General features: G+C 39.2%; 1 protein-coding gene across 2 annotated transcripts in view; it reads left to right on the forward strand.

The window, feature by feature from the left end:
- Positions 1–15,766, forward strand: part of LOC121320457 (interleukin-1 receptor type 1-like) — a 36,683-nt gene that overhangs the window by 3,209 nt on the left and 17,708 nt on the right. For both annotated transcript variants that reach the window (XM_041258789.1, XM_041258791.1), the window contains exons 3-9: positions 1,862–2,096; positions 4,757–4,925; positions 5,325–5,493; positions 6,359–6,424; positions 7,122–7,248; positions 14,192–14,334; positions 14,815–14,958. In XM_041258789.1, the coding sequence (XP_041114723.1) occupies positions 1,862–2,096; positions 4,757–4,925; positions 5,325–5,493; positions 6,359–6,424; positions 7,122–7,248; positions 14,192–14,334; positions 14,815–14,958 (1,053 nt within the window). The remainder of the gene's footprint in view (positions 1–1,861; positions 2,097–4,756; positions 4,926–5,324; positions 5,494–6,358; positions 6,425–7,121; positions 7,249–14,191; positions 14,335–14,814; positions 14,959–15,766) is intronic.

Consider the following 15,766-nt stretch of genomic DNA (forward strand, 5'->3'; position numbering starts at 1 on the left):
CATGTACTGAAGTTTTAACATAGCATAAAGTATTGAAATTTCTAATTCAAAGTTAATCATTTATCTTAATGTATGGATTGCTTCCATGGGAAAATTCTAGATCTTCAGTGAAAAACAAAGCTGGTTTGACCTGAATATTCACTTAAATTGTGAGAACCTGTTCTTTCAGTCACATTTTCTAACTTGATAAAACTAGACACCAAAATCTTTCATTGTATTATTGGCAGAATAGAACACCTGGAAGAAAAAAAAACCTCTTCCTTTCCTTTATATGTAAAATACAATAAAAACTGTAGATAGAGGGAGGGATTTGTTTAATGTATTTAATCTAACATAACTATGAAAAATGAATTAATGTGACATGCTTTCATATAAGGTGAGTGACAATGACAAATTTGTAGCATCTGGAAACTGATTTAATCCAAGATCCTATCAATGACTATATATATATATATATGTATATATATATATATATATATATATATATATATATATATATATATATATATAATATATGTGTGTGTGTGTGTGAAAAGAAAATAACGTTCTAAAACTGATAACAAATAACTTAAAACTAAATCAGATGTAAATGCTAATAACATTTATTTTTTTAGGTCACAGCATGTACTGAAGTTTTAACCACACACAGTCTAGCAGTTTGGCTTGTCATTTTTTTTTAGGTCATAATTATTTGAAGTGGTCTTACACAAACTGCCATGTATAGTAGTTTGAAACGTTGTATTGGTTTGGAGTTTTTCAAGCATAATGAGTAAGAAAAAGATCTGTATTTGGTTCTCACAAATAGATAAATATTTAGACAAATTCAGTTTATTTTATTATCATTTTAAAGCATGTTTCTGGCTTGTTCCAAATACCATCCTTGCCCACTCGGTGCTCCAGGAAGCTAACCTCTTGCTGGATGAAATGGCCCTTGTCTGGGAACTATTAACGTTTGACAATGTCATATCGTGTTTCTGTTCCAAAGGATATCACTCTACCCCTGATAATTGCCAAGATATTAATGGTTGTAAACTCGAGTTTAGCATAGAAACAAAGTTGAAACCATGACTGTAGCAACACTAATAATGGTATTTTGGCAATTGGAGTTGTCATGGCAATATAATATCCTTTTTCCAATAAAGTTTGGTCCATATATATGACTACAGTAGTTTTCTCTTCCTCTAATCCATGGTTTACTCTTTCAGAAACTGTAATCATTCTTATAGGTATCAGATTAATTTCTGATGGCCTAAATGCATATGCCACTGTCTTAGAACTGAATGTCAAATGATACCTCTTGTGGTTTCTTAAAAAACAAAGTGTGAAACCCATTGCCTGCTGTTTCCGTTAGTAACCACCTCTTGGATTGCATGCATTTTTAAGAAATATGACAAAGTTAGAATAGTTACAATACTGTAGCTCAAAATGCAATGTTTATTATTTATATATGTATATTTTTTGTCACACAATTTTGTACGATCTTTTCAATTGTTGAGTTGTTCAGTTATGTTGACCTATTTTTCCCATATGCAGTGGGCTCCATAGAAAAGGACCCCAGTACCCTGGTACCCTGGTAGGCCACGGTGCACCACAGATTACCAATCACTTCATTTGTCCTGCCACTGAGCTGCATTGGGTATTTGCTGTCCACTAAAGAGCCATGTAAACTTAATTTTGACCTAGACCACCAGAGCAGGAACGTTAGTGTGTTAAATCATTGCACCACCTAGGCCCCAAACATTGTTTTTATTGGTTGTAGAGTATATAATGTGTAATTCAGTTAATTTAAGCGATGCTTAATTTTTTACTAAATTATATACATGTTTTTTAAACATATTTTTCTTAATTTGTTTTCATACAGAGAACTGTATAGAGATGCGTGGACAAGAAACATATGATGCCAGGGATGGAGAAGTTGTCAGGCTTGAATGCCATATATACGAATTGAGTGATAATTATGATTTCAACTTGACATGGTACAAAAATGACAATCAAACAATCGATGGAATAGGACAAAAAATTGTAGAACAGAGAAATGCACTGTGGTTTTTACCAGCATCCCTCTCGGACTCTGGAAATTATATATGTGAAGTAAGGTAAGGCATTTCATCTAGACATCAGCCTCTGCATGCATTTAAGGATATTATTATTTACGGTGTTCGCAAGTTAACATATGCTAACGTATGCACTTAATTCTTATTAGCACTAGCAATGTTATTACTGGTGACCTTTTTCTTCTGCAGAAGATCTTTGTTTGTTGCTTGTGTTTTACACTTCAGTTGAGAATGTTGCTTGTTCCTCATCCCTAATAATGTTATATGTTGTAGTTCAAACTAGCAGCAACCACATCATGTGACCTACAGCAAAGGTACCATATTGTAGATGGCTTGCAAATGATTACAATGTCCTCAAACTTAGCTATGTGAACATGTGTATATAATACAATGATGAGGCAAAACAAATTTTGCAGTGGCTGCTTTTGCCGTTGTTAGGTATTCGTATTAAGACGTATCTTCAACTTAATAATAAACTCCTTTCTAATGTTGAAAATGCTATGTTAATGTTACAAAATGGGAAACATACAGCTTAAGAGTGTGTAAGGCCTTGTCCACACAGACTGCGATTAGTGAGTCAATCGTATTAACAAACTCTACTCGCTGCAGTTGTTTGTTGTACTCGCATAACTTTCATTACTGAAGTGAGCGCACGCCCTGTTTAAACTAACAGCTGAACTCGGACCACCATTACATGACAATCGATAGGTTTGTGTGGCGGCAGCATGGAGGCTGTGTTTTTGTTTATGCTTTTGGAAAAAAGTACAGGACATAATCGATCGAGAGGAGAGCTTGTCATACATAGGGTTTACCAGTTAATTGTTATATGAATAAAATATATTCAAATATTGATTCAAATTGCACTTTATTCAAGCTGTCATCCTAAAACAATCCCTCACTTGTTTATCAGTTTGGAAAAGAGTTATTATTGGTTTCTTGCAGTATCCTTATTTATTTCTCGATAAAATATATAATCTGTTATTTTGAGGACTCTCATCTTGATTGTTCTCTTGTCTTCCAAATAAATGTCATTATTTTGTTTGGAAAATATTACATAAATGCAAATCGATGAAATCCAAACCAAACTTTTGACATGATTGTAAAATCTATCACAATTCTTTGAAGATGTGTAAAGACAAGAGAGCGATCAGTACATTAGATGCCTTTAATGGCACTGACTTTTGAATATATTCTTTTCTTTGAATTATCGGTACGTGGTCGGCAGCCATGTTTATCACAAGGGAATGTCTGATAAACAATGACATTACTTGCGCAGAAATCCACGAGCATCTACTGTGGTTGCTTTAGTGCAGTTTTAATATACACTCAGAGCTGCTGCACATTAACAAGCCAAACTGAATTAATAACCAAACCTACTACTTGTTCCGAACAGGATTAACTAGTGCAGTTTTCGCTGCCTTTTGCAACCAAGCTGTGTGTGTACTTAAACCGGATTAAGAGGTGAACTCTGCATGTAGGCTGTGTGTGAACGAGGCCTAAGAGACCTTGAATTTTATTGCTTTGTTGTTTGGTTCCATTGTTGTAAAATTAATAGCTGTTTATCTCCTTTCAAAAAATGAGTTTACTGAAGAGTAGAGAACTCTCTGAAGATATGAGCTTACTGAAGAGTGGGGAATTACTATGACTAATGATTGGGGCCAGTGTTTTCTGGAAATGAAAACCAGAATTATTTAATATTTCCAAAACTTCAAATTTCGGATATATAAATTAGTACAAACAATAACTTTAAACATGAACAATAGCACAATAGCAAGTGCATGCAAAATACTTTAAACCCAGAGTGACTTGTTATTTTACAGGCATGTCGCTTATTAAGTGTTGTCTGTGTGTGCTACTGTTGAACATTAAATAATAGTACACCGGATTAAAAAAAACAAATAACAGAAAACTGAAAAAACCCCACAAAAAACCTCCTGAAAAATGTTATATTTTTCTAGCTAAAGATTATTTTTGATTTACCTAAAACAAGGAAAGAAGACTGAATTTAAAAACACTGCAGCAAAAGAGAGAAAAAAGAGTTTTTTTAACACTACATGCAACTCGAAATATATCTTAGCTTTGTTTTTGCTTTCATAGGAGAAATAGTGCACTCGCAGCAAGACAGAACCCAGGGTGATAGAAAAGCCTGGCTATAGTCTGAAACATGCCAACAGCTTTAATCTTAAGCAATTCATCTTTTTGGATCTTGTTGTTTTGCATACTTTTTTTTTATTGAAGTTTTTTAAGAGTAATACTTAATTTCACAAATTATTATTAAAATCAGTTATAGATAAGTGATTTTGGAAATGTAGGGTCATTTTGGAGAAAACCATGGCAATTCCAGGTATTTCAGGTAAACACTGACCCTAATAATGATGAATCTGTATTGTAAAATGTATTAATATAAATTGTTGAAATTTAGACTATAGAATACACATGACTTGATCAGTTAAGAAGCTGTGAACTTTCTGATAGGTTTATGCAAGTGAATACCCTATGACCCTCAGGTAGCTCTAATTTAGGCCTCAGCCTTTTCCTCCAGAGTTCAAAAGCATGGTTGCTTGGGAATGACAATGGGAATGTAGGTTGCCAGTTGCAGCAGTAAAGCAGCAATCCAATTGGGCATTTCCAATTGGGTAGAAAAACATGGGTACAAAATTTTGAAAACAGTAATTTGAAATCTTCCGCTTTACGCTTCACAGATTCTCAACATCCTGCTACAAGTTAGAAATGGGCCTGTCTGTGAGGGCCCAGGGCTTCTATATTAATAACTTGGATATAATGGAATACTCACAACCTGCTGTTATCCCTTGCTACATACTGCAGTATGTTGTCGATTTAGACAAGAACCCAGACGTTAAGTGGTTTAAGGTACTGTATGCTGTAATGTTGGTATTCTAATTTTTTTAATTTTATTTATTATTATTATTTTTGTGGGATGGATGGAAATTGTATTTTCCTGTTTTTACTTAGATGTGCTAGAAGTAACATTTAAATCTGTATTGTGCCATCATGTGCATCCGATACAAGTTCTCTGTGAGCCAAGAACTCAATGCCACTGTGGGCTCCCAGCCAGGAAGTCAGTGCAACCAACCTTAGAACAAACAAGCTGGCAATTCCATGACCCACCCCATGCTTCACAATTGCATAACATTTACTGTTAATACTTATCATTGTTTAAAAGTAATATATAATAATTACTATGGATTATTTAATGAAAAAGCATGTACTCAATTTAAATAAGAATACAAAGGGACTGTTTTGTTGCAGAACTTTGAACCTATTCAAGTAAACGGAAAAAAAATTAAAAGGATTGAAAATACGCTTCGCATATCGGATATGAATCACAGTGATGCTGGAAATTACACCTGTCAAATAACCTTTACATACAAGGGGAAAAGGTATACTACGTCAAGTAATACTGAGATAAGACTTGAAGGTAAATCAATGAAAACAAATATATGGGTAATACAGAATATACAGGCAGTGTATTAAAGTTTTTACCTTTTAATATCCAAATATGTGTGGTGTTACTTATAATACAATATTTTTTTGGTCCGAATCATTATTTACTCACATTTTACCTATTCCTGCAAAGATGTCCCATTTCAGCCACTAAGTTTGAACCAGTGGTTGAAAAATGAGACAAGTTAGAAAGCCTTGTAAATAATGATGAAGATGAAGCAGTATTAGAGAATTGTAAAAAAATAAAAAAAAGAACAAGATATTAAAGTAAGAAATTTAATTATTCCCACAAAACTGTAATAGTATCCCTTCTGACTCTCACTTTACTGAATTCCAAGGTGAAAACCAATAGCAGAAGCACTGGCAACTATAGAAACACGCATTGAAATTCTATAATTGGTGGATTGCCGTAAACCTCATCTTTAGTACTGGGAGCCGTTCCATTAACAACTCTTAAACTCTTAAAACATCAGGGCCCACCATAGCATGCCAGTAAATGCATAGGACTTCTATGTAAATACTGCCATGCTAAAGCTTTATAAATACTGCTCAATATGTTTCCCTTGCTGTTAAAGTGGATGTTTAAATATTGGGGAAAAAAGAAACCCTCAGTTAAAAGTGAACTGTTCATGCAAAAGACAAGAGAAAGCTGAACTGCTTTATCAAAATGTGGACAGCATTTAATATCCATTGTATAGTGCAAAGACTGAATGTAAATTAGTGTAGTTTAATTATGTAGATAATGGAATTAATGTGTCAAACAACTTTTTCACAAAATCAATTTCTCCCAATTAAAAGGTATAATGTACATCACTCATAGGCTACTTTCTTATTGACAGATCCAAAAGAGCCATTAACACCACACGTGATATATCCACAAAACGAAACTCTTCAAGTAGAACACGGTATGTAACAGTGTGCTGGTAAATATGTATTAAACCCATACATGTTGTAGAACAAGCAGTTAGCCTAGGCAGCAATAATGATCTTTTATTTTGTTTGAAAAACCCTTAGTGTCATATTAAAGAAGTATCCTATATTTGAATCCTGAAACATTCTGTTTGCACTGTCTTTATATTCCATACAAACTGTGATGAAGGGCCGGTGTAGTGTAGAGCTAACAAGGGATTTCGAAAGTTGTTCGTCCAGTTACATTTCACATAGACATGTATAGACCATTTCAGATCTATTTTATAATGCAAAGATTGAATATACATATGTGTAGTGTAATCAGGCAGACAGCTGCTGAACTCAACCACTGGAGCTTGAATACAGTAGGAACAAAAATGCATTTATGTTACCTTCTATATAAACACAGTAAAAAAATGCATGTTTCAGGATTTAATATATTTCAAAGCATTGTTTCCTTCTGAGGTAAAATATAATTCTCTGAGGTAAGTCAACAGTTATATACAGTGTCTTCAGCCAATCTGCTTGAACTAACTAACCCTTCATGGGTAAATGGAAGAGTAATATTGTAGGCACTAAGTGTGGAGAATACAATTAAAGGTGGATTGGAATGAAGGCTAGGCTGTCTTCGCGGAAACCACAACCAGGCTTTCATATGGATATGTTTGGTCAACTTTGGCTTCTCTTCCCTAGGTTCAGAAAAAATCTTAACTTGCAGAGTATTCATAGGAATTGGTGAATACTTAGAGCCAATCATATACTGGACTGTAAATAATACACACCCTGAGATGTACAATGAAATTAAACAGCTACCAGGCATGTAAGTAAAATTGACTGGGCAGTCTGTGTGAAAACAGTCCTTTGAAGTGTGGTTATTATCTGTTATCTTACCTAACAGTAGGTCTCCTTAAAATGTAATTTAAAAAAGCCTGCAGATGTGTGCACATTTTTCAAACACTAAATATTTATATCAATATGTCATTCAAAGAAAACAGCAATTGCATGCTTGTGTGAGTAATATTTTGTTTGTATTGTTTGTATAACTTTTATAAGGGATATTTCCAATCACTGGGGAAAGAAAATGTACCTGCCACGAGGCATGGCATACATGTTTTGAAGATCTTTATTATGTTTAGCTTTTAAATTGGTTACTAACATTGTTACATAAGTTTATTTTATGACACTTTGGGGTAGATGTACTAAAGTGTTGCGCCTGTCGCAATAGTCGCTAGTCGCAACAGTTGCAGTCGGAAGTCTTGGGTGAAATGTACTAAAGAAGAGCATTGCTATTTGCAACTTTTTGGGGAATGCTTTGCAGCAGCAGTTTCTGTTTGTGCTTCAAGCATGAATATGTAATTATGGGCGTTCCTGCATAAATTCACAAAAATGGGGCGGAGATAGTACAAATGAGGGTTCACAGATTGCCTTGTGCTTTCTTTGTTCTGAAATTGGTGGATTTGTTTGTTCTTGAACCTACAGATTTAACAAATAAACAGTAAGATACACTTTTGAGTGTTTTTTGAGATTGCTCGCCTTAGTCTCGTGTCAGTTTACTGATTAGAGCTGGTTTCGACCCCTCTTTGAGATTGGCAAGCAGCCATTAGTCTCTTTTCTACTACCTTGTGTAGTTAATTTCCGTTGTGTGAGCTATTGTGGTGCTGTAGGGTGACCCCGCGGGCTCGCGGCGCCGTCCTGTACGCCGATTTACTCTGCCTCAGCGACCTTCCAGCTCGGGCCTAGTCGTCCCTCTCAAGTCTCGGGCTCTCCTAGTGCGGCTGCGCTTGTCCTCAGAGCCGACACCGATTGACTCAGCTACAACAACCCGGCATCGACCGCACTTGTCCTTGGCGCCAACCCCAGCACCGGTGGGAACATCTTCGGCTCGGCACTGACCACGCTCTTTCTCAGCGCCGAATGAGTCGGCACCGACTGCTTGACACCGACAGCGCGATCCTCGTCGACGCTGATAGATTCTGTACCGACCTCTGCACCAACAGGCTCGGCACCGCATGTTCTCGATGCAGAAGCCGATAGATTCAGCTCCTGTTATCAGCCCGGCTTCATTTGTGCTCTCTGGGCACCGACACAGATTGGTGCACCCTCGACTCTGATTAATCAGTGGCAGTTAACACACTCGGCACAGACGTCCCGCGCCATGTCAGTGTGCTCCACTGGGTCCTCCGCTGGCTTCCACCAGTGCGACCAATGTGCGGCAAAGCTCCCCAGGCAGGACGAGCATTTGATCTGCGCCAGATGCCTAGGGCCAGACCACGCGTCCAGGGCACTGGCCAGCGAGCTGGACTGCTCTCTCTGCTGCAAGTTCTCAAGAAGAACTAAGCGCAGGAGGGCAGCTCTCTCCCCAATAATATCAGTGGTTCAAGGCCCCACCCAAAGGTCCCCAAGAACACAGTCTACCACAGTGACCAGGGACACTCCTGGATTACCTTCACCATCTCTGCCACCAGTGCAGAGGCACAGACATTCGTCCATAGAGTCGAGATGGTTGCCGCCTACAAGACACTGCTCAAGAGGACATTCCCCAGGAGGTAGGCGGTCACCCAGGAGGTACCTCTCTCCGTCGGGGTCACCACAGATGCACCTGAGCTCGGCTGAGCGGTGTTTCCTTGAGCTGGCGGAGATGATGAGTGCTCAGCAGGCCATGCTGGTGACCCTCTTAAAATCACAGGGTAGACTGCCCCCTATCACCGGGCAGCTCCAGCTTCTCCACTCCCGCTCCCCACTGTGGCCCCACATAGTCCTTCACAGCATCTAGGTTGGATGTTTCTGACCCTGCCACTTCAATTGGGTAAGCCACGGTGCAGGGCTCCAGCCGTATGTGTCACAGAGAGAGACCTCTTGGGGCAACCCAGCGTCCGCTTCCTCAAGTTCCAGAACAGCAGAATCCCTGCTTTACAGCGCAGAAGCCCAAGAAGCTGGCCTGGACATGTTCCCCACCATTGGGGACATGATCACGGTACTGGTGCAAGGCTCCACCTTTACCAGAGGGAACAAAGACCCCACTTTCCTGTCCAAGCCCTGTAGGACTACTGACGTTATGCTTAAGAAGGCATTTGCGTCAGCAGTATTATCAGTCCGGGCGGCCAATGCAATGTGGTCCAGTGGTACCAGTCGCAGCTGGCTAAGAGGCTGCAGGAACGGGCAACACGGGGGAGCTACAAGCTGTAAAAAGGCAATGACCGACCTAATGGGGGAGTCACCAGTCTTCAACAGAAAAATGCTGTGCGCTTGGTAAACCCAAGCGATGTGCTCAGTGGCTTCTACTCCAGGTACTTCCTGGAGCCCAAGAGGGACAACGGTTTCAGACCTATTCTGGACCTCAGGGTCCTCAACATGTTCGGTTGTTGGAGACCGCAATCTCCCTATTCAGAGAGAACACTCTCCTACAGGTCAAAATATATCAGAGGTTGTTGGGGCTGACAATACTACAGTGGTAGCCTATATAATCCACCAAGGCGGCCTGCGCTCGCCGGGCCTTCACCACGCAGTGCAGAGACTCCTGTCCTGGACGCAGAGAAACTTGCGTTCTGTCAGGGTGGTTCAAGGCAGCAGACCTCCTGTCCAGAAGAGCTCCAGACAGCTTGGAATGGAGAATTCACCCTTAGGTGGTGAAACAGATTTGGGAGAGGTTTCATACTGCACAAGTTCCCCCCGCTACCGCTATTACCCCTGACATTAGAGAGGATCAGGGTGGAGAAAGCACAGGTTTTGCTGGTTGCACCCAGATGCCGAGGCGACTCTGATTTGCTCTCCTCTCCAACGTGTTGTTGGGTCAACCGTGGCAGCTCCCACTACTCGAGGACCTCCTGAGCCAAGCGGAGAGGCTATTACGGCACTCGAACCCAGCCCAGCTCTAACTCTGGGTCTGGCCGTTGAATGGAGCCGTCTATCCAGATGAGGTTTGCAAGATGCAGTGGTAGAGACACTACAGTCTGCTAGTGTGCTGAGCACTAGAGTCCAGTACTCATATAAATGGAAAGTTTTCCAAGACTGGTACATTGCTGAAGGTTACGATCCAGTGACCTGCCCTATTGAGGCAATATTAACCTTCTTACAACACCTGTTTGATGCAGGAAAAGCAGCATCCACTTTGAAGGTATACCTGGCAGCAATATCAGTGTACCATGACAAAACTGACTCTGTCCCCTGGGGCACACTTCCTGGCAGTGCAATTTCTTAAATGGGCTCGGAGGCTTTGTCCTCCCACGAAAAATATGGTCCCCAAGACGGATCTGGTACTGCGGGTCCTTACGGGTTCCCCAGCAGCAGAACTACGCCGTTTCCTTGAAGGTGGCATTTTTAATAGCCATTACGTCTGCCAGACAAGTAAGTGAGCTTCATGCGCTGTTCATCGATGACACATGTATGGCTTTCACTGGAAATGACTTGCGGGTAACATTAAGAACAAATCCAGCCTTTTTGCCAAAGGTGGTTTCATCACTCCATATTAACCAACCAGTAGTTTTGGAAACTTTCAGACCACTGCATGAGTCAGAGGAGGACCGTAGACAGCACACAGTTTGCCTGGTTCAGGCTCTGTGCTGTTACCTAGATAGGACAGTGTCCTGGAGATAGTCCAACCAGCTGTTTGTCTGCTATAGGTCCCGCTCTAGATGTCAGGCCCTGTTGAAGCAACGTGTAGCGCACTGGTTGGTGCATCCTTAGATGAGATCTGCAATGCTGCTACATGGACAGGTAGTCAGACATTTGCATGTTTTTACCGGCTTGATATTGCAAACCGAGCGAGGCCCTCTCTGGGCTCTAGGGTGTTGCAGGCGGCATGCCCTTAGGCGTCATGTGGGCTCTGAGGCTATTGCCGTGGGGCTGTACTGTCGGTAATCTGGAGCCACAACAGCTTTGGTACAGCTTCCCATTCGGTAATGGTTGTCATTCCTTTTAAAGGGAACGTTAGGTTATTACCATAACCCTGGTTCCCTGAAAAAGAATGACAACCATTAACCTTAGAGGTCGTGTCCCCAGCTCACCTCCGATTTCGAAAGAAAATGACGAATATGCTACTGTGAGGACGACTCTCTTCAGCAGGAGGTGGGAAGGACTTCCTCCTCGCAGCTTTTTGTATATGTGCTCAGTGATTGACGGTCAGAGAGGGCTCTTCCCATTCAGTAATGGTTGTCATTCTTTTTCAGGGAACCCGGGTTATGGTAATAACCTAACGTTCTCAAATATTATAATGATATGTACGAAAGCTGCAGGCAATTGCGACACTTACAATTGCATCAATCTGAAGTTGAAGATTTTTGAAAGCATGTTTTAAACAGTTGCAATTGTTCCTGGCATTTCTCAGTCCACTTTTTCTCATGCGTTGCCAGTTGTGTTCAATGCATTTTTGAGGCAAACAGCCAAATACTTACTTTTCCCTAAAAGCAGGGTGTGCTTACAAGCCTTGAAAACACTTTTTTATGAGATTTCTGGTTTCCCGAACATGTTGGGAGCAATAGACTGCACACATGTGCCGCTAACCCCTCCAGCTCATTCTGAGCATCTGTATAGGAATAGGAAACACAGCTATTGTATGAATGTGCAGGTGGTTTGTAATTGTGCACAATGTAGCATTGCACCCCTGACTAACTTAATAAAAACGGGCAGTATACATTGGGCTAATAAGATACTCATAATAATACAGATCAGTGGAATAATGCAAAATGTGTCACTCATCCTTTGAAATTCATATTGACGAGAATTGACTGTCCTCCTGTAAGTATCATAACTTTTCAATGCGGCACCATGATCTATTTTGTGTTAATTGTCTAGGCTGCCAAGTTAATAATAATAATAAAACACTAAAATCATTTAGTTTCAATTTAAAATAATCTTTTATTTGCATTCTACACCAATGTGTACAATGCAGCAGCATGATTCATTTTTTGTTACCATACCGGTAACAAAAACCGGTCTTTTGGTTTTACTACTGTACTGTATACTGTTAGGCATAATGTACAGATTTATAAAAACATAAGAAAGTTTACAGCTGAGAGGAGGCATTCAGCCCATCTTGCTCGTTTGGTTGTTAGTAGCTTATTGATCCCAGAATCTCATCGCGCAGCTTCGAAGTGTCAGCTTCAACAACATTACTGGGGAGCCGGTTCCAGACTCCCACAGTTCTGTATAAAAAAAAGTGCCTCCTATTTTCTGTTCTGATCTCCATTTGTGACCTCTGGTCATTGTTTATTCAGGTCAAAAAAGTCCCTTGGGTCTACATTGTCAATATCTTTTAGAATTTTGAATGCTTCAATCAGATCTTTGAATAGTCTTCTTTGTTCACTGAATAGATTCAATTCTTTTAGCCTGTCTGCATATGACATGCCTTTTAAACCCAGAATATTTCTGGTCGCTCTTCTTTGCACTCTTTCTAGAGCAGCAATATCCTTTTTGTAGCGAGGTGACCAATACTGAACACAATATTCTAGATGAGGTCTTACTAATGCATTGTAAAGTTTTAACATTACTTTCCTTTATTTGAATTCAACACTTTTCACTATTTATCCGAGCATTTTGTTGGCCTTTTTTATAGCTTCCCCACATTGTCTAGTTGAAGACATTTCTGAGTCAACATAAACTCCTAGGTCTGCCCAGTCCTGAATGCTGTCTAGATAATTTTGAATTACGTTTGTTGCTGCAACGGTGTTTGCCAGTCCTCCTATTTTCTGTCCTCTGCAAATTTAACAGGTTTGCTTACTATACCAAAATCTAAGTCATTAATGTAGATTAGGAATAGCAGATGACCTAATACTGATCCCTGTGGTACTCCACTGGTTACCTCGCTCCATTTTGAGGTTTCTCACTACTGCGTTCAGTTTGCGCAGGACTTTCAATATTCTATTTTTGTTCATAAAGTAACGTGTAGCCTACACTAAACACATTAGTGTTATTTCAGCGCAGTGATTTATACATTTAAAATACATCGAGCACTATAAATATGTGTGCGATTTGTAATACAGCAGGGAGGGGGTTAATATCCTCCCTGCAGAAAACATGTGCGTATGCACATTTTGTTAATTGTGTTATTATTAATCCCTGCACCAGGTAGCTAATGTTAAATTAAACCCAGATGCAGGGTATTTAAGAGAGGCAGCTAAACTGCTCTGGAGTGCTGAGTAGAGGGAGACAGAAGGTGTGCTCTGTTTCTGAGCAGTCAAAAGAAAAGTAAGGAGATTTGTGTTTGTGTGCAGGTAAACTGCTTAGCCGTCCTGTGAGTTAGTTAGGTTCCTGTGTGTAATAGTTAGTGCTCAAGAAAGAGCTAGGTGTTTTTTTTTGTTTTTCTGTTTGTTTCATTTTGTGTATTAAAAATAGCGTGTAAGCACTTAAACTCCATTTCTGGTGTCCTGGGTCTGAATTAAAGGGGCAACGAACCGTGTGTTGTGGGATCGATTACAGATTTTATTGTATTTTTTTTAAATCCAACACCTCCTAACAAAGACAATGTTGTTTTGATACTTGGACCCTTGCATGTATAGATGTTATCCTTCAGGCACCCTCTGCTACAGCAAACCACAACTCAACCCAACTCTCGCAATAGAAATCTTGCTGAGAAGATGCAAAGATATTTTAATTAGTATATTGCTGCTCTTTTCATTAACATATTTTCTCTTAGTACTTATATTGTGGTATGTTTGCGCTGCGACTGGCCCATCCTAGTACACCTACCCCTTTGTTTTTACAAAGTTCCTTAACATAAGTACATTTTGCTCACATTAAACTGCATTTTTCAAATGTTCTGTTTTCAGAACGAAAAAGGAAAACGATACATATTATGCTGATATAGAACTGGTAATTTCAGAAGTGACATCTGACTTGTATGAAATACCCTTCAAATGTATTGCTATAAATGCAGCTGGAATAGATGTTGGACATTTACGACTGCAGCCAGGTTTGTTTTGTGTGTTTACTGGAACTATTTTGAAAAAAAAAAAAAAAAAAAAAGCCATCAAAGTATTCGTTTCGTTAAAGACATGTTACCACAGAGATATGAGATGCATATTCTCAAAGTATTAACTTTTCAGTGTGTTTGTTTTTGAATGAGTAGCACACCTACTGTATAGAAGAATAAGTAGCTCCAAATCAAATATAGGGGTGTTTTTTTTTTCTTACTGTTCCTTTACATTTGTATGATGTTTGCAGTTGTTGTGTGGCTCTTATCGAAATTCAATGAATTGCAATGTAGCAACATCTAAATGGAATAATGCACCTACTGTAATGATAATATAAAACTTGTATCATATACCTAATACTGTAGGAGCCAGTGTTCAATTTAAATTAATAGCAGATTAGCTTCTTCCAAATAGTCAGCATGCTACTGTACATTACAAAACTAAAATAATTTTAATGATTTGTCAATCTTGTTTTCCAGCAAAAGACAGGAATTGGCACCTGCTTTTCACTGTGCTTGCACTATCTGTTCTGGTAATACTGGGTGTAGTAATATATACGTTTTTCAAGATTGATATTGTCCTTTTCTACCGGGAAATATGGAACAGAACCCGAACAGCAAATGGTAAGTAAATTATTTATTGAACTGCATTTTGTAGATTCTACTTATTTTATAATAAACCTTAAATATTATTTCAGAATTAAAAAGGATTGAGTGAATGAGTTAGGGATTAATTTTCTATTTATAGCATAGTTTACATGTTGCATAAAATTCAAGGTTCTTATGATATCGTCACACTTTGATAACGTTGTCAAAAACATTGAATGCACCAGGCATTTTCATAAGCATTCTCATGCTAGAAAGGTGTGGGAATTTGTTTATGATAGCATGCTTACCCCTTAAAAAAAAAAAAAAAATATCATAAATCTACATGTGCAGAGTAAAAGAGAGTGAAGAAATGAAGCAAAATGATGGTTCAGGGAGGGAACTCACTTTAATTCAGTCAATCAAATTAAACTTATTCGAAAGAGCAGTACCTTATCGCTAGCAACACAATTACTGTCCAATGATCGTCAGGGAAGGGATTCAAATCTCATCTGATCCATTACCTCCCTGCTGCGTGGCAGAGTTGGCCTCCTGCTCTGCCTCCACCTGTTTTTTGGCTTCATCTAAGGGGAAGAGCAGCTATCTGGCCCCTGCCCACTGCTTTCCTACAGTCAGCCTCTCCACTTACAGGGGAGGCCAAAGGCCAAAGAGGTGAGGCCAAAGCCAAAGATGTATATGTTAAATGTTCTCTAAGAATGTGTTATCATGTCTAATTTGTAATATATATTTTATCTATCGCATGAGTTCCCTGACTGAAGTGCCATACTGTTACACCAAATTCTTCAGATTTTATGTAACAAGTGTCATACACCCAAATACTACTAAT

Source organism: Polyodon spathula, chromosome 9 (genome assembly GCF_017654505.1).
Source record: "Polyodon spathula isolate WHYD16114869_AA chromosome 9, ASM1765450v1, whole genome shotgun sequence".
NCBI classification, from domain to species: Eukaryota; Metazoa; Chordata; class Actinopteri; order Acipenseriformes; family Polyodontidae; genus Polyodon; species Polyodon spathula.